The sequence below is a fragment of the Plasmodium vivax genome, chromosome 13 (assembly GCF_000002415.2).
Source record: "Plasmodium vivax chromosome 13, whole genome shotgun sequence".
In the NCBI taxonomy this organism is placed as follows: Eukaryota; Apicomplexa; class Aconoidasida; order Haemosporida; family Plasmodiidae; genus Plasmodium; species Plasmodium vivax.
This window is the reverse complement of record NC_009918.1, coordinates 600170-620644: the sequence shown is the minus strand read 5'-3', so window position 1 is coordinate 620644 and position 20475 is coordinate 600170. Positions and strand designations below refer to the sequence as shown.

The window sequence follows — 20475 nt, the reverse complement described above, 5'->3', positions numbered from 1 at the left end:
TTTGCGTAAGCAAATGATAAGGCAAATAAGTAGGCAAATGGTGTGCATGCAAAGGATGCTTCGTTAATTATAAATTTGTTAATTATAAATTTGTTTGTTACAAATTTGTTAATCGCGAAAATAAGCACGCGAAATGGGTACGAAAAATTATGTTGCGAAGTTTTGCTGCGAAGTTTTGCGGCGAACTTTTGCAGCGACGTACGCGAAACTGAATTGACCAATTTTAAGCTCGAACATTTTTGTAACAATTTTTTTGCGCATGGGTTACCCAATTTTCACGCGGGAGCCTTTTTAGCTTTTTTTTTTTTTTAACGTGAAAAGGCGAAAATTGCAAGGCATGCTCTAGATCGCACCAGCAGTGTGTACAAAAATGGGTTGCACATGTTTCCAGTGCTCAGTGCCATGCGTATTTCCCCACAGGGAGCTCAAAAATGTGAAAAAAAAAAAAAAGAAAAAAAAAGCATCAAAAGGTATCAAAAGGTATCAAACGCATCAAACGCATCAAACGCATCAAACGCATCAACTCGCATCAAGCGAAATCACGCCAAATGACCGGACTGCTACACCATTCGCAGTTTCCACGCGGATGACGCTGCACCAACAAATTACCGTATGTACATTTGCCTGTGCGCAATATGCATGTACGTACGCGCAGGCACACACGCGCCACCGTGTATCTCCTCGCTGCACGAAGATTTTCACAAAATTGGGGTTAATTGGGGTTAATTTTTTTTGCTGACATGTCCTCTACGCAACGGTGAGCGTTAATTCGCCACACATCGCGAGAAGTGATCTGAAAAAATAAAATAAAGCGCATGCAGGGTGAACTTGCACATGTACGTATAAATATGTATAAAAAAATACATACAAATATATGTATAAATATATATAGTATATATATCTACACATTCGTGCAGTCCCCCGTGGGGAAATACTTTTCCCCGCATCGCCGCTTTTCATGTCCGCGCAGACGTACGTACACCCACGCGCAGTCACGCGGAAAAGAGGTGGACAGGGACTTCCTAAAGGGGGGGGTTGAAAGGTGGAAAAAATTCACCTTGATCGTAGTCCTGGTTTGTTTGTTTTTTTTCCCTCCTGTGGGCTTCCATTCAAGTGTACGCCAACCCAAAGTGGTACTCCCCTGTGCAGGTCTACACATGGCCGTGGTTCCCAATTGGGTCCCCCCACAGTTTCCCACAAAGCGCAAAAAAAGGGATGACCGCATTTTTTTGCAATTTTTTAAATTCCCCTCTGGGAGAATGTTCGCGAAGGGGCATATCCAAACGAACACACCAAGTGTTACATTTTCGTGTTGAACATTTGGGAAAGTTAAAAAAAAAAGGTCGAGTTTGTACAAAAAAAAGGAAAAGAAAAAGCTGCCGGGGTGAAGTGACAGGTAAAGGAAAATTTCGCCAAGCGCACGCCAAAGGCATGCCAAACGCGCGGACGAAGCGGCCGGCACTAAAAAACAGTCGACATGGCCTTCTGCCGAATCGTCTGGTGAGGAATGAAGTAAAAATAATCAGCAGACCGTATGGGCAGTAGCCCACTGTTGGAGCAAACATTCATAATGTAAAGAAAAACAAGAAAATTTAAAAGAGCAAAGCAAAATTTCTGTGCCCAAAATTTCTGGTTGGAATTATTTTCCACACTTTTAAACGCATCATTGATGTTAAGTAACGATTTTAAAATGTTATAAACTGAGTACACAATAAAAATGATGCCAAAAATCCCTGACGCGCCTCCCGACATGAACATAACAAATATATTCATCACTAATCCTTTGAATGCATTAAGGCAAATTCCCCAAGCCTTTTTGTCCAGCACCTTTTCGCTGATCGCAGTTGATGTGGTTGACTTGTTAACTTCGCTTTTGTTAATTTTATTTAAATTGTTTATATTTTTTTCAACCTTCAAGTAGCTGTCTCCACCTCCGTACGCTCCCCTCACGTCCTTCTCGAATTTATATCCAAAGGGCTCCGTCATGCCTTCACATTTTTCGTCATACTTTTTGAGGTTGAATTCCCATCTACTCATTTTTCTTTCTTTCTTGTTTCAGGTGAGGGGTAGTACGCACAGGTGGGAACTTCTCACAAGTGGGAATTGCTCACAAGCGGGGGTGCCGATCTGCTCGTGGGTTGCGACTGTCTTGCGCGGGGCGACGTCGATGTGACAGGTCTCTCCAGCTGTACGGCGCCACTTCGCCCGTTTGTTCCTCTCTATGTAGATGTACCCACACAGGTGTGCGCTTCTTGGGGGCAATCTTATACACCACCCAACGTTGAGTGATTGGGAAACTTCCAAATGGCTCCACAACTGCTGTGTTAAGCGGCGGGGAGGAAAAAAAAAAAAAGAGAAAAAAAGTCTGCCCCAAAACAACGCTGCTCATGCGCAGTCGGCTGGGGCTATCGACTTAAAAATGGGGCAGTATGGAAAGGTGGAGGATGTACATGCAACCCATCAAAGCTGTGCAAACGGAGCAGTACACGTACTCATCACATTGCTATGCTGTAATGCCCTATGTAGGGTAATGCTAGTTGGCTCGTAAAATAAGCATAATGCCAATTTAAGCTGAGACTTTAAGCAATGCGTATCGAACGGGGATGCAACAAAAAAAGATACATATATATACATATACATATATATCTTTATTTGACTGTACAAGCTGCTCTTCTCCCGCTGAACGTCAATTTGCAAGCCCTTTTTTTTATCCTCTCAACTCCTCACGTAGGTTGCACGGGAAGCTTCCTCGAACGGTTTTGGTTCACAAAGTGGAAAGCCGCTTTGAAAAAAAAAAAAAAAAAAAAATATACATATATACATATATTTTATACCCACCGTGAAGAGGCTACGCGTGCGATTTGGACTAATCCATATTGAGAGCTCCACTCACATGACAATTATTTTTATTTTTTTTTTTTTTTTTTCCCTAATGTGGCATGAAAAAACGAAACGGATAAGCTGACATACCCCGTGGCAATTCCCCCCTGAGGGTTAGAAAAAATTTATCGCCCTGCCGATTTATCAATTTGTGCGCGTCGAAGCATTTTATATGTTCATAAGGGCAGCCATGTAGTATACTGCGTGATTTAAGATACAGGTGAATGACCATCCTAATGCCATGGGGGGGTGGTAGGCCTTTTTCCCCACTTGGCGCTCTCACATGGGTGAAAGGAAGGCAAGTTTCGCCCTGCGAATGTTGCTCGCAAAAAAAAAGGCTGTTCCATGTGCTATGCTTTGGTAATTACTTCAAAAGGGTACACGCCCACGCAAGTGCATGTAACTATACCTACGTTACACGACTAACATTGTGACATGGCAAAACGCGCTTTGTGAAAGAACTTCACAGTGCACGTAAAAGGGCCTCTTTCACAGTCGCTACATTTTTTTTTTTTCCACTCATTGGGGATACTCCCTTTTTGTGGCCTTTCCTTTTGTTTATTCTGTTAACCCCTCCGTTGACACGTTTGCAACTCCCAGGGTGAAGACGCACGAGTGTTCCGCAGCCTTTCCCCACGAGCATTACGAAGCCTTTCCCCACGCGCTTTCCTGCCAAAAAGAATACATCGCAAGAGAGGATAGGTAGAGTGGGGACCCCCTTGTAGGAGGAAAGACATTTTGAAGAAAAGTAGAAATCCTTTTTGAAAAATTGTTTACATTATAATTGCGCCACATTTTGCACGTTCCCATCTGCGCAGGTGTTGCATAGATGGCACACTGTTTGGCTGCTTTCCCGACTGCGTTCTCCTAATCGGCTTTGGCGTGGCCGTCTTGTTCTGCCTCCCACGCGAGAGCCTTTTTTTTTATTTTTATTAATTATTTTTTTGTTATCCCCTCGTTGCGTTGTAAGCTGCGTCGTTGATCCGATTGGACATCCACACGTACGCTGCAATTGTATCGTTTTTTTCACCTGCACACCGCGCTACCCCTTCGTAGCGTTGTTGGGACCCCTCTGTATTGTTTTTTTTTTTTTTTTTTTTTTTTCCGTTTTTTTCGTTTTTTGCCAAGGGGATTCCCCCACGTAATGTATCGCCCACCGGTGTAGCGGCTGATTGTTTGCTCAAGTGTGTACGTTCCGCGTGCATGCGGTCTACCTACATAGGGTCTACGTCTACACGGTAAACTTCCATACAGATTTCCCCCCTCCCCAAGATGAGCGAGCTGAACGACTTCGACCAGTTCAACTTCAACGGGTACGATGGCAGCAAGGGGGGCCCCACGGAGGAAAAGAACGTAGTGGCGCCCGGCGGAGGGTACCAAATGAGTGACGAATTAGGATTATCCAACGAGCTGAATGAAAGCCTTATGGAGAAGAGCCCCAACTACAACCACATGAATATGTCGCTCAACAGCATCTATAGCGACCTGAATGTAGCGAAAAGGGAGTTGGACGAAACAGGCAGCAGCAGTAACAAGTACAAAATGGGAGAGCACAAAATGGGAGAGCCCAAAAATGACAGCTCCAATAAAGCTACAACATCCTTTAAGAAGGAAAGCCAAATGTCCTTCGAAAATGCATATGAACAATTTTACGAAAAGGAATCAGACATATCAGACACGGAAGAATCTACCACGTGGGAATCTGAAAGGCTAAAAAGGATAGAAGAAAGGAAGGAGTACGAAAAAAATAAAAAAATTGAAATAAAGAAGAAGGCCGCGGAAGACCTAAAAAAATGGTATGAAGAAATGGCCATCGTAATTGAAGAGAAAAAGAAATTGTCGAAGAAAAAAAAAAATGAAGAAAAAAAAAAGGAAGAAAATTTCGAAAACAAAACTTGGCTGAAGGTGTCCCAGTACTTGGACCTAGACAAGGGGGAGTATTTTAAGGAGAACAGCCGCATGAAGCAGGTCCTCCTCAAGCTCATGAAAAGCGAGGGTTCCTGATTTGTTGCTGCTCCTTCCCCCCTTTGTATGTACAGCTGTGGGGTATATCTCCCCATGCGTGGGTGGACTCATCTCGGCAATTTTTGCAGCCGTGAGATTTGTCCACTTGCTTTCCTTTGCGTCTAAACCGCTTCCCCCCCATAACGTTAGAACATACGCACTGTTCCATTTTCGAAAAAAAGTTAAAAAAATTGAAGTTGCGATAAGTTCATGAAAAGATGCATCGCGGAGTGCAAAATGTACAACTAATAACACAGATGAGGAGTGGTGAAAAAAAAATAATAAAATAAATTGCCATTCCGTGGGGCTCAACGACGGGGTACACTTTGGCGAACCCCCCCCTGCGCGATTGGCAACTGCTCTACTGATATGGAGCAAAAGACCGGCACCGACGAAGTGGCCTACCCTTTTATACCCTCGAAAGAGCTGATTTACTCGTGTTGCTACTCGCATTCCGTTCCTTCTCCGGGGCTAGACTCTTCTTTACTATGGACCCCTTCGCACATTTGAGATTGAGGGCGTCCGAGCTGTCTTTTTTCAAATGCTTGGCAGACTCATCTGCAGGCTTGTACTTATAGTTGGTACTGATCATCCTTTTCGGCGCATCCTCATTGTTATTAGCGACGGCGCCACTTTCGCTTCCCTTTCTGTAAATCGTGGAGGAGTTCTTCCTCGTGCTGCCCACTACCCCTTTCGTCACCGACGTGTTGTTGCTTGCGTTCTTCATTCTGCTGCTTTGCTGCCCAGTTGGGGGTCCAATCGGGTGACCACCACCCTTGCTGTTTGGTAAAACACCCCGGCTGCTAACCACCTTGGTGTTATTACTAACACTTTTGGCAACGTGGCTGTCCGAAGTATGTTTGCTCACCTTATCTGCGTACTTGAACGTTCCTGTTTTTTTGCTTGCAACAGATTGGTAGGTATTTTTCTGGCCTGTTTGTGCCCTCCTGGGTGAGCTGTCCTTCTCTTCCGCTTTAGCATGACCAACTGGTTGTTCCTGATTTTCGCACGTGGCTTCTCCTCCCAATTTGTTGTTCTCGCATAGGGATGCCCTCCCAGAAACTCCCTTCCAATCATCGGCGTTCTTTCCATCCTTCCCACTTGTACTTAGAGTGTCCGAATTTTTTATAACGTTCTTTTCTATAAAGGATATAATTTCCTTGAAGTTGTTTTTGTCAAATTCGTAGTTCTCCTTTCCGCTGACTTTCTTCTTTACTTCCGCTTTGTCCTGGTGCGTGTTGGCCAAATCGCCCTCCTCGTTTGACCCGGCGGGGTTGGAGGGGGGGTTCGATTCGCCGTGCGCAGACCCATGGGTGGCCCCCCCGTCGTTGAAGAAGCCGTTGTCTTCGTACATGTTTACGATGTCGATGTGGTTCAGCTCGTCCACGTCGTTAAGATTGCCCACGCCACGTTCGCCACTTATATCGCCCACGTCGCCTACGCCGCTTATATCGCCGCTGTGGCCCGCGTGCCACTCCACCGCAGCCTCGAGGGGCCCCCCCTTGGGCGCCTCCTCACCCAGTTCCTCGCTCCTCCATTTGGTGTACCTTGAAGCGTCCCTTTGCGCTAACTGATCATCCAAGGCGCTCTCTTCTGGGCCGCCCTTTCGGATAAAGGGCCTTCTCTTCAAGTCGTCAAATCCTGCTGACACCTTTTGCTTCCCACTAAGGGACCCACTCCTGCACCTACTTTGGGAGACATTCCTCTGCAGCTGGGCGTTACACGAATCAATTTTGCTCTTCAAGTTTATGTTCTTCCTGTTGTTCGAAATGATGGACATATTCCTAGCGCTGTTATTGCTGATGGATCTCCTCCTGCTTGATTGCTCTTCACCAAAAGGTTCCTCCTCGACGGGGGGGTGCTCTCCCTGGTTGGCATATCTGTGGTAACTCTCGTAGTACCTCAAAATGCTGTTCATTCGTTTATTGCCTGTGATGGTTGAGAAGCTGCCCTTCTTCTGGGTGGAGTACTTCCTACTGTACTCGGACCCCATTTGGAAGTTGAAGGAGCTGTTTTTAAAGCTCATTTTAAATTGACTGAGGGACTTCCTAATCAGTTTAACGTTTTCTCTCACAGCTTGTATATTTTCGTAGTGCATTTTTCCGAAGGACTTATTTAGCACGTTGTTTCTGGAGCTGACTTTAAACTCGTTGAACAGTTGAGGGTACTGCGACAAGACATGGTCTAGCAATTTTTCCGCCGCGGTTAGGCTCTCATCGAAGGTGGTCATCTTACTGGACTGACTGTGGCATACGTCTCTGTAGTAATTCGTTTCCATAACGCATTGCTCCTTCTCGTTGAGGAGCTTCTCCACAACCTGTTTATGCTCCACCTCCAAACATTTAATGGAATTGTTATACTTCTTGGTGTACTCCTTCTCCTTCTGTATCATTTCTTTTAAAATAATTTGCACTTCATCAAACGACTTTTCAAATTCCTTTTTCAGCGAATCAAAATTGATTTGCGTGTCTTTGTATTTCTCCTCCACATTTTTTAGCTCCTTCAGCTTCTCCTTCATCTTTGCATTTTCCATTTCTTTATCGCTTAGCATTTTTGTGAAGTTGTCAATTTCGCTTTTTATTTCGTTGATGAGGGTATTTTTTTCCTCCGTCAGGTTTTCGATTTTCCTTTCCAATTCTTGCACCTTTTGGCTGTACATTTTTTCCTCTCCTTCGAGTATCCCCGTCAGGTTGAAGTACTTGGCCTTCGTGTCTCCCAGCTCCTTCACGAGGGCGTCCTTCTCCAGTTGGCGCTGCTCCGCCTGCCTCTTCAGTTGCTCCGTCTGCATCTTCATTTGATCCGCCTCTTTTCGCAGCTGCTCCGTCTGCATCTTCATTTGATCCACCTCTTTTCGCAGCTGCTCCTTCTCCCTTTGCAACTGCTCCGTCTCCAGCTTGACCTGCCCCGAGCCCGTTTTCGCCTGCTCGCTCTCCCGCTTGGCGCACTGCAGCTCCCCCCTCAGGCGGTCCAGCTCCTTCTGCAGCAGCTCACACTTGGTGGCAGCCTTATCCGTCTCGCTTTTGTAGAAAAAGTTCTTGCTCAAGATGCACTCCTTGTCCTCCTGAGCCTTTTTTAACTCCTCCGAAAGCATCAAGTTGATGCTCAGGCTGTTTTCCTGCTCGTACTTCTTCTCCTCTATGATGCTCAGTAGGTCATTTTTTTCCTGCTGCAAATGCCTCATCATATTTTCGTATTTTTTGCTGTACTGAAATTTGTCCTTTATAGAGTAGTACTTTATGAGTAAATTTTTTTTGCACAGATTTACAAGCACGTTTTTGTACTTGGCCTTTAGCTTCCCATAATTCCTCATCATGAGTTTATTTTCAAATTTTACCTTTTCGTTTTTTTTTAACAAGTACAAATTTCGTATGTTCAGGTAGCAGCTCCTGTATATGCATTTATTCTTCAGCCTTATATTATTTTTCACGCTTTTAATTAGGAAGGCTATAATTCGGTTGTACCTTTTGTCTGTGGGTTGGCTGCTCCCTACTGCTGCGTTGAGGTCACTTTTCTCGCACGAGATGGTGCTCACCTTGTCTTCTATCTTCTCCATCCACTGCTTAATCTCCTTCATGGCAAGAAGGACGTTTTCGTCGTTCCGCAGGTAGGACGAGCACACGGAGTTGTTCCCGTTGAAGTACCTCATGTTCTCCACCTGGGAGTAGCACACCGATCTGTCCTCTCCGAATCGGTCACTCTCTTTTTTCGGGCTGCATTGCAGGTCGCCTTCCCGGTTTTGCTCCTCCGGTTGCCGGGTTAAGCGGTCCCCATAGTTATCTCCAGTGTGGCCTATAACGTCTCCCCTCTTCCTCATGACGCTCTTCACCCGAGAGTACATATCTTTGGCTGCCCTGATATTGCTGGTGAGGGTGCTTCCCCCCTCTAGGCCCTGCTTCCCCCGTTCGGATAAAGCGGACTCCTCGAAAACGTTTATCATGGACGCGCTGTCTTCTGGGAACACATCATCCTTCGCGTCGAAATCGGCCGACAGCTTTTCCTTGCTGACCTGCATCAGGTCGTAAACCGATTTGGTTTTCCCGTAATTGTACGAGTGGGGAGGTCCACTCGCATTGTAGGGGTCTTTACTGTTTGGGTTACTACTGACTGGGTTTCCCTTTTCATTGTTCTCTTTGGCATACTTTTTCACGCCACTTCCAGCTGGTCGTTCCCCCCCCATGGCGGCCTCCTGACGAGCCACCTCCGATTTGACCCGACTGACAAACGATTCACTATCATTCGGTACGCAGTACGAAGTGAGCTTCGTTTCCTTCTTCCTCAAAGGATTGTATGCCGAGTGGTTTTGAGTCCTCTTCTCATTATTCATGTGGCTGTAATTTTCCCATTTGTTTTTTAACCGCTCAAGGGAAATAAACTGGTTCGGGTCCGTCTGGTGCTTTGCAAATGTGTGCACTTGGCTCTTGGACGACTGGGCTAGGTACCTGCTGGCCACGTTGCTGGGGGACCTCTCCACATTGGCCCTGTCTACGCTGACTCCCGTGTACTTTGGCACACAGGATGAGAGGTTAGACCGGGGCAAGCCGTAAAACTTGGTCTGGTAATTCAAGTGGCCATACGACTCACTCTCATAGTAGTTTCCATTTTTCAAAATCAAATGTAGGCTGAACTTATTCACATTCGGTCCTGCTATTTTGGAATTGTTATTGAACAAGCTAATGGCTTCCTTTATGTTAACGTCGCAGAGGATGCTGTTCGTTCTGAGAGCCAGCCTGTACTTGACGGAGTCGTTGCATAAGTCCAGCTTACTCAAAGGGAGATAAAACACGCTAAGCGGCTTGGGCAAGTGCTGAATCTCTCCTTTGTTGTTATTCAGAAGAAGGGATGAAGTGGTGCAGGCAAAAACAGAGTCATAAAAAATGATGGTCAGCACTCTGCTTTCGAAATTTTCTGCACTTGTATCGATTATGTATTTCTCAATTTCTAGTGGGGACTCACTATAGGTAAAAAAGTTGCTCGACTTGTCGTATACGAAAACGAAGGGGGTGGAGTTAAACTTTTCTCCCTTCCAGCAGGCAGGCGCGTGAATCAGCACTTTGTAATGCCTCTTACAGCTATTTTTGCCGCCACCAACATGGGAGGCTCTTTCCTGGAGGGTGTTTCTATTCTGGTTGTTCGCAGCAGGGGCGTCTCCTCCATGGGTGGCCCCCCCACTGGGGGTATCCCAAATTTTCTCATCTTTTTTGCTTTCCGAAGGGAGGGTCTCACCGGTTGCCGCTCCCCCACCATTTACGTTGCCAGGAGTGGTTTCCCCCTCCAACTCGCCTTTCATATTTTCCACCGTGCAACTTTTGGACGTACTTGTGTCCCATATTGGACCGCTTACTCTGTTCCTTTCCCCCGCGTTTTCTTCGCCCGCCTGTTCAGCCTCGGCCCCATTCAGCGTGCCTTCCAGGATTCTCCCATCCGAGTTGTCGCTCAATTCTTTCCCCTTCGCGCTGTCCAACTTGGGGTCGCGCCCCCCTGCGCCCAGGGACCCCCCATGCGATTCCTCATGCAACTCCTCATGGGACCCCTCATGCGACCCCTCATGCAACTCCTCATGGGACCCCTCATGGCTGGGCAAACTGTTCGAGGAAATTGACCTCTGGTCATCGATTTTCCCAATAATTTCGTACGTGTCGATTATGTTTTGCATTGCGGGATGCTTTTCCTTTTCTTGAAAAAAATGCAAAACGTTTAGAAGCGGGACAGCGTATTACGGATCATTGCACCTCCCGTTTTGTGCCCGAAGGGATTGTTCAATGTTTGGAAAAATTGCCAAGGGGGAGTGAAACGATAAGTTTGTGAAAGCCAACACTTGGCGGTAGAAAAGCAGGTTGGGGTGGAGTGAAAAAATTTTACAAACGTGTAACCCCTGGAACCTACAAGTATGCACGCTGTGTGTACGTAATATCGCGCGAATGCATGCATAGATCTGCGCGCTGGTACACATACACACGAATGCATCGTGTCACCGCAGGGGAAGAAACAACAAGGGGGAAATATAACAATCTACATTACAAAAACGGTTTAACAAAGAGGAAAGAAGGAAAAAAAAGGCAGTTTCATGTGGCAATCATTTTGTGAAAAAAATTGCAACTCTTTACGTATATTCGTTTGCCTTTCGAAAAAAAAAAAAAATTGGAAAAATTACACGTGTGATGAATTTTATACGACAAGGGGGAACGAAAAAAAAAAACGTTAAAACGCAACAAACTAAAGATTGCAAAAAATAGGCGATTTTTTTTTCTGCAGAACTGTTCATCCCTGCCACACGCCGCGGGGTTGTTCGTCATAGGCGCCAGTTTTGGCACTTCTGCAAAAAAAAAAAAAAAAAAAAACAACAAAGTGGAAAATCGGAAAAAAAAAAAATTAATGCATAATTCTTGACAGAGAAAAAAAAAAAAAAACACTCAGCACGATGATGATCATTCCATCCTACGCAGAAATGGCAACAGATTTCCCCAACGGAGGGTCAATTTATGGAGGAAAGGCAAAGTGTTCGCAGAAATAAGAACGCGACAGTTGGGTAGACTATGCGTAGCAGTGTTCGCGCACACGCATGTGTAAGTACGGTTGCGCGTGAGTACATTCACGTGAGTACATTTATGTTGGTACATTCACGTGTGTACGTTACACTTGCGTACACTCACTTTCGTACGTTACACTTACGTATATTCACATGCGCGCACGCGAACGCTTCCGCGCCACAGCTGCGCGACCATTTCAAACGACAGTGCAGTTATGTGTACATAAAGGCAGCAGGGGAAAAGAAAAAAAAAGAAAGATGAAAAAAAAAACAGTGACGGTGATTTCTACACAATGTAGACCACGTTACGAGCGAACGCTGAACAAATTGACCACGTACAGTTGCGCAATTTTTCCGCATTTCTCACACATTTGCGTTTCAGCAACTAAAATGAATAAATGAATACAACAGTTTCTACGCGAATGTGTTGTTACTTTGGGTGAACGAAAAATTTACAAGTCTTTTTTTTTAGTAAAAATGGTCAATGCAAAGTGGGGAAAAAAAAAAAAAAAATATACATATTTTCGTTGTGGTGTCCTTATTTTTACTTTTCCCCTTTATGTGTGCAGAAAAAAAAAAAAAAAATGATGGTACACAGTTCTGCATGTTACCACCGTTAAGGTGTTATTCCCCTTGGCAATTTAATAACGTTATTTCTTTTCCTTTCCGTTTTATCGCAAAAAATGTGTATCTTTGCTATTATGCTGTATACCGATGGGGAAAAGGCATTTGTACAACCCAATCCGCTTGACTCAGAACCTTACAGAAAAGGGAAGCACTTAATTGCAACCCATTTTGTCAAAATGAAAGAAAGAAATTAAATTTAAATGTGGCCTACGTTATGTCACACCCTATCGTTATCCTTCTTTTATTGACTGCGCGAATGTATAATCCCCCCGCATTTTCCAGCGAAAGCGCGCCACGGCAAAAAATTGTGAGGCCTTTTTTTTTAAATACAGCCTCGTACAGATGAACACCTCATATTTCTACGTATATTCCTGCCCGAAAATGTCTCTCACAACTGCAACAGGGAGGTTGTCTAATTTGCCGCAGGGAGGTTGTCCAATTTGCCGCAGGGAGACTGTCCAACTTTGCACAAGTCAAAAGGCCCCCCGGTGCATCCGAAAAGGTAAAAAACCACACAGGTAGAGAAATATGAGAAAGGTTTTTTCCATTTGGTGAAAAGTAAAAAAAAAAGAAGCTTTCACGGGAAGGGTGCTTATTTCTGATTAATCTCCAGTGGGGGATTCCAAACAGTTGGTGTGTGTGCAAGCATGCGTGATCTCACCCTTTGAACGGGCGTCCATTTACATTTTTTTTAAAATAAAAGGAGAGTAAATATGCGTATGTATATTTTTATGCCTTCACATGGCTGCTTCCGGAAATCACTTACCTCATTGATGGTATAGGGATAGTGGGAATAAAAGCGTAGCTGGTGTAATGCTGCTCCACGTTACCGCGTCACTCTGCTTACGATGTATGCCTACATTTCGAATAAGCTGCGACGAAGAGGTAATTAAAATTTTTCGCGTTCGTGGGGACTCTTCACATGTGTATGTTTTCCTCTCTTTTGCGCAACTCGCTCCGCCTTTTCGCAGAGAACATTTGTCCTTCTGTTTTCGTTCCGGTTTGCCCGAGCAAGTGTACTCTAGCGTACTTCTGTGCTCACTTGTGAGTGTTCGTGGAGATACTCCTCGGACGCGGCCGAGCTCGCGCCCGCGCGCGCCCTACCTCAATCTACACATGCTGTTTTTCAAATATTAAAAATTAAATTTAATTCGAATGTTATTTGGGTGTTAAGCGTGCGCTTTTGTATGCAAAAAAAAAAAAAAAATTAATTATAAACAAAATTTTCTTCATTCGGGGAAAAGTACCGGGTCTGGTACACATAACATGTCCATGTGTATAGCAGTTGTATTGCTTTTTACACAGGCGTTACGAAATGGAACAAAGAAAGGGGGCGCAACGAAATGCGGCGCAGCGAAACGCAGCGAAACGAAACGATAGGCAACTAAATGCTGCGAAGTGCCGCGAAATGCAGCGAAATGTGGCGAAGCGCAACTAAAACGAAACACAGTAAAACGCAGTAAAACACAATGAAACACAATGAAACACAATGAAACACAATGAAACACAAATTCGAATGCGTCACTTATATGTTGGGCATATAAAGTTAATTACTAGGGGAATAAGCTGGCTTGGTAACAGTGCATACCAAGGTACGTCGTGCGCTGGGGGCCTTCCAAAAAAAGGAAAAATGCCTTTCTTTGGCCTTTCAAAGTCGCTCATTCGGTGGGGGTCTCTCCATGTGTTGTTTTTCTCGCCATATGTTGTTTTTCTCGCCATATGTTACTTTTCTGTCCATGTGTTGTTTTTCTCACCATGTGTTGCTTTTCTGTGTATATATTTTTTTTCCTGTTCATATTTTTTTTTCCTGTTCATATATTTTTTTTCCCCTTTTGGCTAGCTCGCCCTTTCAGCCCTTTTGCCTCTTCCGCGACCGCACGGTCCGATCCTCTCCTTTCTGCACGACCACTTCGCACATTCCGCGCAGTCGACATCTTCTCCAAGTGAAGACTCACCAGCCGCACGAGCAGAAATCGTTTACATGCACACATTTTTATTTACTAAACAAGTAGGGATGTAGCGGGAAAAAAAAAAAAAAAAAAAAAAAAAACCTAGCTGTAAAACTTTTCAGCAGTATTTAAGAATTCTTCATCCCAGGGGACGATGACGATGGATAATAATTTTGGTACTGGTACTGTGGGTAAACAGGCATGGGCACTGTCTGTGTGCTCGGATATTTCGGAGTATTCACAACAACATATTCTGGGGGGTAAGGCGGGATGTTAATGTTTGGGTTTGGTACAGTGGCATTATTCGTCATGTTCAGAGGGTTGCTGTTGTTAACGCCGTAGTTGAGGGTTGGGGTTATATATGGCGTTACGGGAATGTTAATGTGTGCATTTTGCGCATGCAAATTTGGCACATGCGAATTTGCCGCTGCATACAAATTCATATTTTTATTTGGGGAATAGTTACTTTCCACACTGGATACGGGGATGTTATAATAATATGCCCCATTTGCACTGGCAGGAATTGAACTATTCGCGTAGTGGCCTCTGACGTAGGGGGTATAGTATTGGGGGTGGCCTTCTATAAATGGTCCGTTAACTGTCGGGTGGACAACAGGTATTACAGGGACATTCACCAGGATACCTGAGACGTTCGGCTGCACTGGTATGTTCCTGGGGAAGTGGTTTGCCTCCTTGTATATGTGGACAGGTGCACGCGCGGGCGGTCCTCCGAAGACGTTTTTGTAGCTGTACTGCCTGTTGTTTCTGAAGTGGATGGGGGTCTTTACGCAGTCTTCCCTTTTGGAGTTCCTCAAAGTGTTGTTCATAAGGGAGTCGAAGTTTTTCTTCGGCACGAAGGTTCGCTGAGGGGGGGGAAGCGGCGCGCACGCGTAAGCAAAACGGACATATATACGTGTAGGTATTAAAATGGGCACTCTCGTACAAAACAGGTCTGCCCTGCGTGGGTGCACTTCTTCTGGGCGCCCTTTTCCCCAGCACAGGGGTGAACAAATGGATCAGCGCAATGAGTAAAAAAAACGCGTAGTGCCTTCTACGGGCGCGCTTCCACAATGCCGTACACTCGGGAAGGGGTGGAACTCCTTGTGGTACTTCCTATATGGCGGGTACTTGTGGTGGTGGTTGATGTTGTTATGGAACTTGTTCACCAGCATGTCCACATTTTGCTGCAATGGAGGGGGGCGGGGGAGAAATGAGGTGCAGAAAAAATACATACACATATGCATAAACATATGCATATACTTATACATATGCATATGTCCAAACTAGCCAACACCACAACGTGCCATTCATTTTGCAAACACGCCGCGAACGCAAGCAGCCACACGCTCTTCGAGTAGCAGATTGAAAATTGACTCCAAAATGCATTCAACAAATGGAGGAGTTCCCCTCCCGAATAGCCATCACAGGAGTGCAGCCCTCCACCGGGGTGATCTCCCCAAATGCTCAAGCTGTGGAGGATTCACTCTATGCACACATGTGCTAAGGGGCCATTCTTACATATATTGGTCTCGTCCCGACATTTTTTCGAAGATACAAATCGGAGGGGGGGTATATTTGAGTTGGCGTGCTGGGTAGTTGGGCGACGATGGGGCGGTACTCTGCATTGGGTGAGGGTACAAAAGGGGGGGAAAAAATCATTTAAAGATGCACAATTGTGGGGGAGCAACAGTACAGCTGGCTTCCTACATACATAACTAGGAACTACTCCTCACAAATGTATTCCCTCTTCACGCGGACACCTGCACTGCCGCGTCGCACTTGCAGGTACGCTCCTCCGACGTACCCACGTTGTGGCCAATCATGCCGTGCTTCATGTTAAAGTGTTTGGCATGGTTAAACCCGTTCAAATCATTCAGATTGCTAATGCTGTTCAGGTTGCTAATATTGCTGAGGCTGTTCAGGTTGCTAATATTGCTGAGGCTGTTCAGGTTGTTCAGGTTGTTCAGGTTGTTCAGGTTGTTAAAGCTACTCAGGTTGTTCAGGTTGTTCAGGTTGTTCAGGTTGTTCAGGTTGTTAAAATTGTTCAGGTTACTAAAATTGTTAAAATTTAAAATGTAGGCATCGTATGGGCGCAGGCTCGAGTTGCTCAGACTCACAGTGTTGCTCTTCACTATCGTGTTTTCATTTTCGGGGACCTTATTCTCATCTGCGTGCGGATAGGCGGAGGGGGGGGGAAAAAAAAAATGGCACAGTTAGGATGGCGTTATTGCGTATGTATCACTTGGTCGGCTCTACGATGTGCAGGATGGTTCACCTGTTTCGTCGACGTTGCCATTGTTGACGTTCTCTGCAGGGGGGCGGCAAAAAAAAAAAAAAAAAAAATGTATAATTTGTGTAATTTGCATAATTTGCATAATTTGCATAATTTGCGTAATTGGTGTAATTTGCGTAACGCGTGTGTGGCGAGCAGCGTGGCCCTGCCAGTGGGCCGCTTCACCGCCCGGCCAACTGCCCACAGCGAGATAGAGTCCCCGCGGAGAGCTCACCTGTTATGTTGGACTCAGTTGTCTGCAGCTCCGACGGGGGGTTGTTGATCTCCAGCTGGTCAGAGTTTCCTTCGTTCTTCGATTCCTGCGAGTGTGTACTCATTTTGCTAAAAATTGCGAAAAAAAAAAAGGAAAAATTTACTCATTTGGTATTTAGCTGCTGTAATGGGGAGATGCAAATGCAGAAGGATAAATCTTACATAACTATGTCTTCCACCAAGTTATCGAATGAGGTGTAAATGCATATGTGTACATATCAACATTTGTGAACATGATGTATTAACGCGTGCAATTTTAGAAAATCGCGCTTTATTATTTTTTTTAATTTTTTTATTTTATTTTTTTATTGTTTTATTGTTTTATTTTTTTTTATTACTTGGCTAATTTTTCATTAAACTCTTTTGCCGCTGTTATAAATTCCTGTTTCTCCGTTGATTTGTCCTTTTTGTTGGCGATTTTATTTTTCGCTTTATTCTTGAACATGATCCATTCCGTTCGGGTTTTTTCATCCAGTCTTGGCAACGCTGGTTCCAAATTTAGGGCGTTGATTCCCTGCACGGGCGGGTGAACAGGCGGGTGCGCGGCAGGTGAGAGGCGGGTGCGCGGCAGGTGAGAGGCGGGTGCACGGCAGATGATAGGTGGGTACACAGCAGATGAACAGGCGGATGTACAGACGAACGCACTGATGAAGTGCAAACGCGCGAACGTCGGGGGTGCGTTCGTTTGGGTATGCACTCGCGTGGCGGTGTGTGCGAGAGTGGGTGCGCGTGTTTCCCCGAGAGCAGGCGAACGCACGCGTGCGCGGCGAGTTGCCAAAATGGGGGAAATGTCATGCACACATGTTGCGCGTAAAGCAAACGCACAGCCGAAATGCGCAACTTGAACGCATCTTTTTTGCCTCTGAACTCTTACGGTAAAGTCCGCGCTTTTCCCGTCTTCCTTCTTTGATGAGTCATTGTTTTTCTCACTGCTTTCAACGTCTTCCCCAGTTGCAGAGATCGTGAAATTTATTTTTTTCTGCTTGTTCGCTTGGGATAAAGAGGGGGGGGGAGGAAAAAAGGAGAGGGGGAAATGTTGCGTGCGCACGGGTGGGCGGGGTGCACGAGCACTCAACAAGCATGCGCAGTGGGTGCGCCGTCGGGCAAGGCGGCAAAAAATGGGGAAAATGGGAAAAATAGCAAAATGGGAAAATAGCAAAATGGGGAAAATCGCAAAATGGGAAAAATCGCAAAATGGGGGAAATAGCAAAATGGGGAAAATCGCAAAATTGGAAAAATGGCAAATGGCAAATGTTGCAAACGTGACACACATAACAAATCAATCGCTGCGCCGGCGCTGATCCGCCGCCGACGCGCGACGATTCACTCACCTGGGTATTTCTTCTCGTTGTCCATTTTGACGGACTCTATTTTCTCCTTCAAGTCCCTGAGGGCGAACTGGTTAAACCTGCCCTGCGGCTGGCCGCCTTTCCCTTCCTCCCTTTTGCCTTTGAAGAATTTGCCGAACTTATCTTTGCCTTGTCTAACGGCTCCGAACAGATCTTCTTCGTCCAATTCTTTGTTGTCCCTCTCTGCATCCTCAGGGTCGAGGTGCATTCCTCTGTTTTCTAACTCCTTGGCAATTTTATCCGCGTGCATTTTTACATGCTGCGGAATTTTGTTCACGTCTAAATTCGTGGTGTATAATTCTTCCTTATACGTAGTGGTAACTCCGTATAACTTCCTGTTGTGTTCGAATTGATCCCATGGTTCTTTCATCTTGTCATCTAATGTTAATTTATTTTCATCTTGAAATGAATCATCACATATCCACCTCTTTAACTCTCTATTGGCACTATTAATATTATATTTTTTTTTTTTTTCTGAAATATCTGCATCAATTTGAAACTTCTCCTTCACATTTTTTGCGCCATCTGGGTCTTTTAATTCTAGACTCATATTTTTCCCAACAATTATGGTGTACATGTTTTCTGGGATGATCATTGCTTTGTTTATGGGGCCGCTAACTCGGTCCTTCTTGGGCTGAACCCTTGCGTAATTTAAAGAAACGTCACCCTGTTTTTTTTCTCCCTTATTTGCAAAATTATATGCGTGAAATAACCCTTTTACTTCGTTTCCATCCTTCATATGCACCTCCACTTCGTTCCCCACGAGGCAGCTCATTACGAAGCCCAGCCTCTCTTGGTTGACGCTCCTGTGCACCTCCGACGGTTTTCCCTGGCCCGCTTTCTTCATGGTGTGCTTACTCTCGCAGGGCAAGCGCTGTGGGGCGCAAATTCATTCTTTGGCTGCACGGCGAAGGAAGTGGTTTGCACGCGGTTGGTAAAGCGGTTTGTAAGGCGGTTGCTACGCGGTCCGTTAAGCGGTTTGTAGGCGGTCTGTTACGCGGTTTGTAGGCGGTTTGTAAGGCGGTCTGTTAAGCTGTCGGATAATCGGTCTGTTAAGCGGTCTGTTAAACTGTCGGATAATCGGTCTGCTAATCGGTCTGCCAATCGGCCTGCCAATCGGCTAGTCGGTACTTCACTCGGTTTGGTCGCGGGTCGGGTGCCCCTTGCCAGTACGGTTCCCCAGCTTCTTCGCCAGCCGTTTTAATTTTGTATTTTTGCGGTGGGGCGGTGCGCTTCCTCCCGGTTCGCTCACGCGGCTGTGCCTTCAGGGCAAGGGCCGTGGTGCATGCGTAGGCCTGCGTGGGGGTCCCTCATGCAGCACGTACATGTGCATATAAACGCAGTTGTATGCTCAGGTATTTCTCCTCTCTTTTTTGCAACTTGGCCCTCGCCCTCTCCAACGAATCCGCACTGCTACAAACAAATCTCACGAGGGCTTCTCCACCTGGATGCAATTAAACATTTTAATTACTCTGCATGTACGTACTCGGTAGGCACAATTGGAAGCAAAAAAAAAAAAAAAAACGGCTGGCCCTTACATTTGGCAAAGAAAAATATACCGCGCGAATTGCAAAAAAAAAGGAAAAAAAAATAAAACAAACAAAAAAAAAACAAACAAACGTACGCAGGAATGGAAAACACAATAACTTGGTATATTTATCTAACGAAAAAAAAAAAGGAAAAAAACCAAATCTGTGGGATAAAAATAAAAAAAAAAAAAAAAAAAAAAAAATTATTTAAGGTGTGTGAAAGAGTATGCTTAGCGTGGCGGCAAAGGTACGGAATGGTGATAAGCATCTAGCAAGCATGCTATAGTAATCGCACTGGTATGCTCGTCGTAAACTCACTGCTAAGCTCACTGGTGAACGCACTAGTGCGCGTTCTGATGATGACCGTTGAGCTCACAGATAGGCGCGCCAAACAATCGTGCCAAGCGCCTTACGGAAGGAGCGCCCCACGGGTGACGTTAACGCCAAATCTGTATGCTCGGGGGGAAGGGCGAGGGGCTGCACTTTTTTGACTCACAAGGGGGGGTGCACAATGCGTAAGTACATTAAAAGCATGAACATGCTCGCGAAGATAATTGCCCAGAAATAAAATTCACGCAAGCCTGCTTCTAACTTGGCATTTTGTTGCAACACGTTTGTAAATCTACTTTGAATTGCCGTATGCCCCTCAACGTGGCATTATTTTGTATGCAATGTTTGCACAAGAGGAAAAAAAAAAAAAAAACAATTGTGCACATGTGCTGACTCGCTGACGCAGTGATGCACTTGCTCCGCCGATTTTGCCCCTCCAATTTTGCCCCTCCAATTTTGCCCCTCCAATTTTGCCCCTCCAATTTTGCCCCTCCAATTTTGCCCCTCCAATTTTGCCCCGCCTATTTCGCTCCGCCGGTTTACAAGTTTCCCAATGGTTCTGTGCTACATAAAGGAGTTCCTTTCGAGTGTGGCGGAGAGCACAGCTGTTTTGCTTAACATTTCGTTTTTGCCCCTATCGTAAAAAGGCAAAAGTGAGGACAAATAAAAAAAAAAATAAATAAAAAAAAAAAAAAAAACGGCAACGAAAAAAGTTGTGACGGGCTACAACTGATAG

The 20475-nt window shown here is 45.3% G+C and overlaps 4 protein-coding genes across 4 annotated transcripts, besides 17 other annotated features; 1 reads left to right on the top strand and 3 right to left on the bottom strand.

The window, feature by feature from the left end:
- Positions 1-539: 539 nt before the first annotated feature.
- Positions 540-563: a microsatellite.
- A 381-nt stretch (positions 564-944) lies between these two features.
- Positions 945-1004: a microsatellite.
- A 305-nt stretch (positions 1005-1309) lies between these two features.
- Positions 1310-2787, bottom strand: PVX_084765 (hypothetical protein, conserved). The gene has a single exon (XM_001616570.1). The coding sequence runs from the start codon at positions 2035-2037 to the stop codon at positions 1462-1464; it is 576 nt and encodes a 191-aa protein (XP_001616620.1). The 5' UTR covers positions 2038-2787; the 3' UTR covers positions 1310-1461.
- Positions 2722-2749: a microsatellite.
- A 103-nt stretch (positions 2788-2890) lies between the features above and the next one.
- Positions 2891-2911: a microsatellite.
- A 95-nt stretch (positions 2912-3006) lies between these two features.
- Positions 3007-3030: a microsatellite.
- A 1033-nt stretch (positions 3031-4063) lies between these two features.
- Positions 4064-4105: a microsatellite.
- Positions 4106-4152: 47 nt separating this feature from the next.
- Positions 4153-4884, top strand: PVX_084760 (hypothetical protein, conserved; the record flags this gene model as incomplete). Its single annotated transcript, XM_001616569.1, has 1 exon — positions 4153-4884. One exon carries the CDS (start codon positions 4153-4155, stop codon positions 4882-4884), a length of 732 nt encoding a protein of 243 aa, XP_001616619.1.
- Positions 4543-4609: a microsatellite.
- Positions 4885-5293: 409 nt separating the features above from the next.
- On the bottom strand, positions 5294-10537 carry PVX_084755 (hypothetical protein, conserved; the record flags this gene model as incomplete). Its single annotated transcript, XM_001616568.1, has 1 exon — positions 5294-10537. The coding sequence occupies one exon, from the start codon at positions 10535-10537 to the stop codon at positions 5294-5296; it is 5244 nt and encodes a 1747-aa protein (XP_001616618.1).
- A 2928-nt stretch (positions 10538-13465) lies between these two features.
- Positions 13466-13645: a microsatellite.
- Positions 13646-14053: 408 nt separating this feature from the next.
- Positions 14054-14077: a microsatellite.
- Positions 14078-14114: 37 nt separating this feature from the next.
- On the bottom strand, positions 14115-18727 carry PVX_084750 (hypothetical protein, conserved; the record flags this gene model as incomplete). The annotated part of the gene is made up of 9 exons (XM_001616567.1): positions 14115-14849; positions 15066-15170; positions 15505-15605; positions 15791-16153; positions 16262-16294; positions 16494-16600; positions 16870-17045; positions 17406-17521; positions 17863-18727. 9 exons carry the CDS (start codon positions 18725-18727, stop codon positions 14115-14117), a joined length of 2601 nt encoding a protein of 866 aa, XP_001616617.1.
- Positions 14165-14190: a microsatellite.
- Positions 15316-15365: a microsatellite.
- Positions 15888-15912: a microsatellite.
- Positions 16413-16432: a microsatellite.
- Positions 17154-17224: a microsatellite.
- Positions 18631-18655: a microsatellite.
- Positions 18728-19554: 827 nt separating the features above from the next.
- Positions 19555-19602: a microsatellite.
- An 82-nt stretch (positions 19603-19684) lies between these two features.
- Positions 19685-19715: a microsatellite.
- Between the last annotated feature and the right edge of the window lie 760 nt (positions 19716-20475).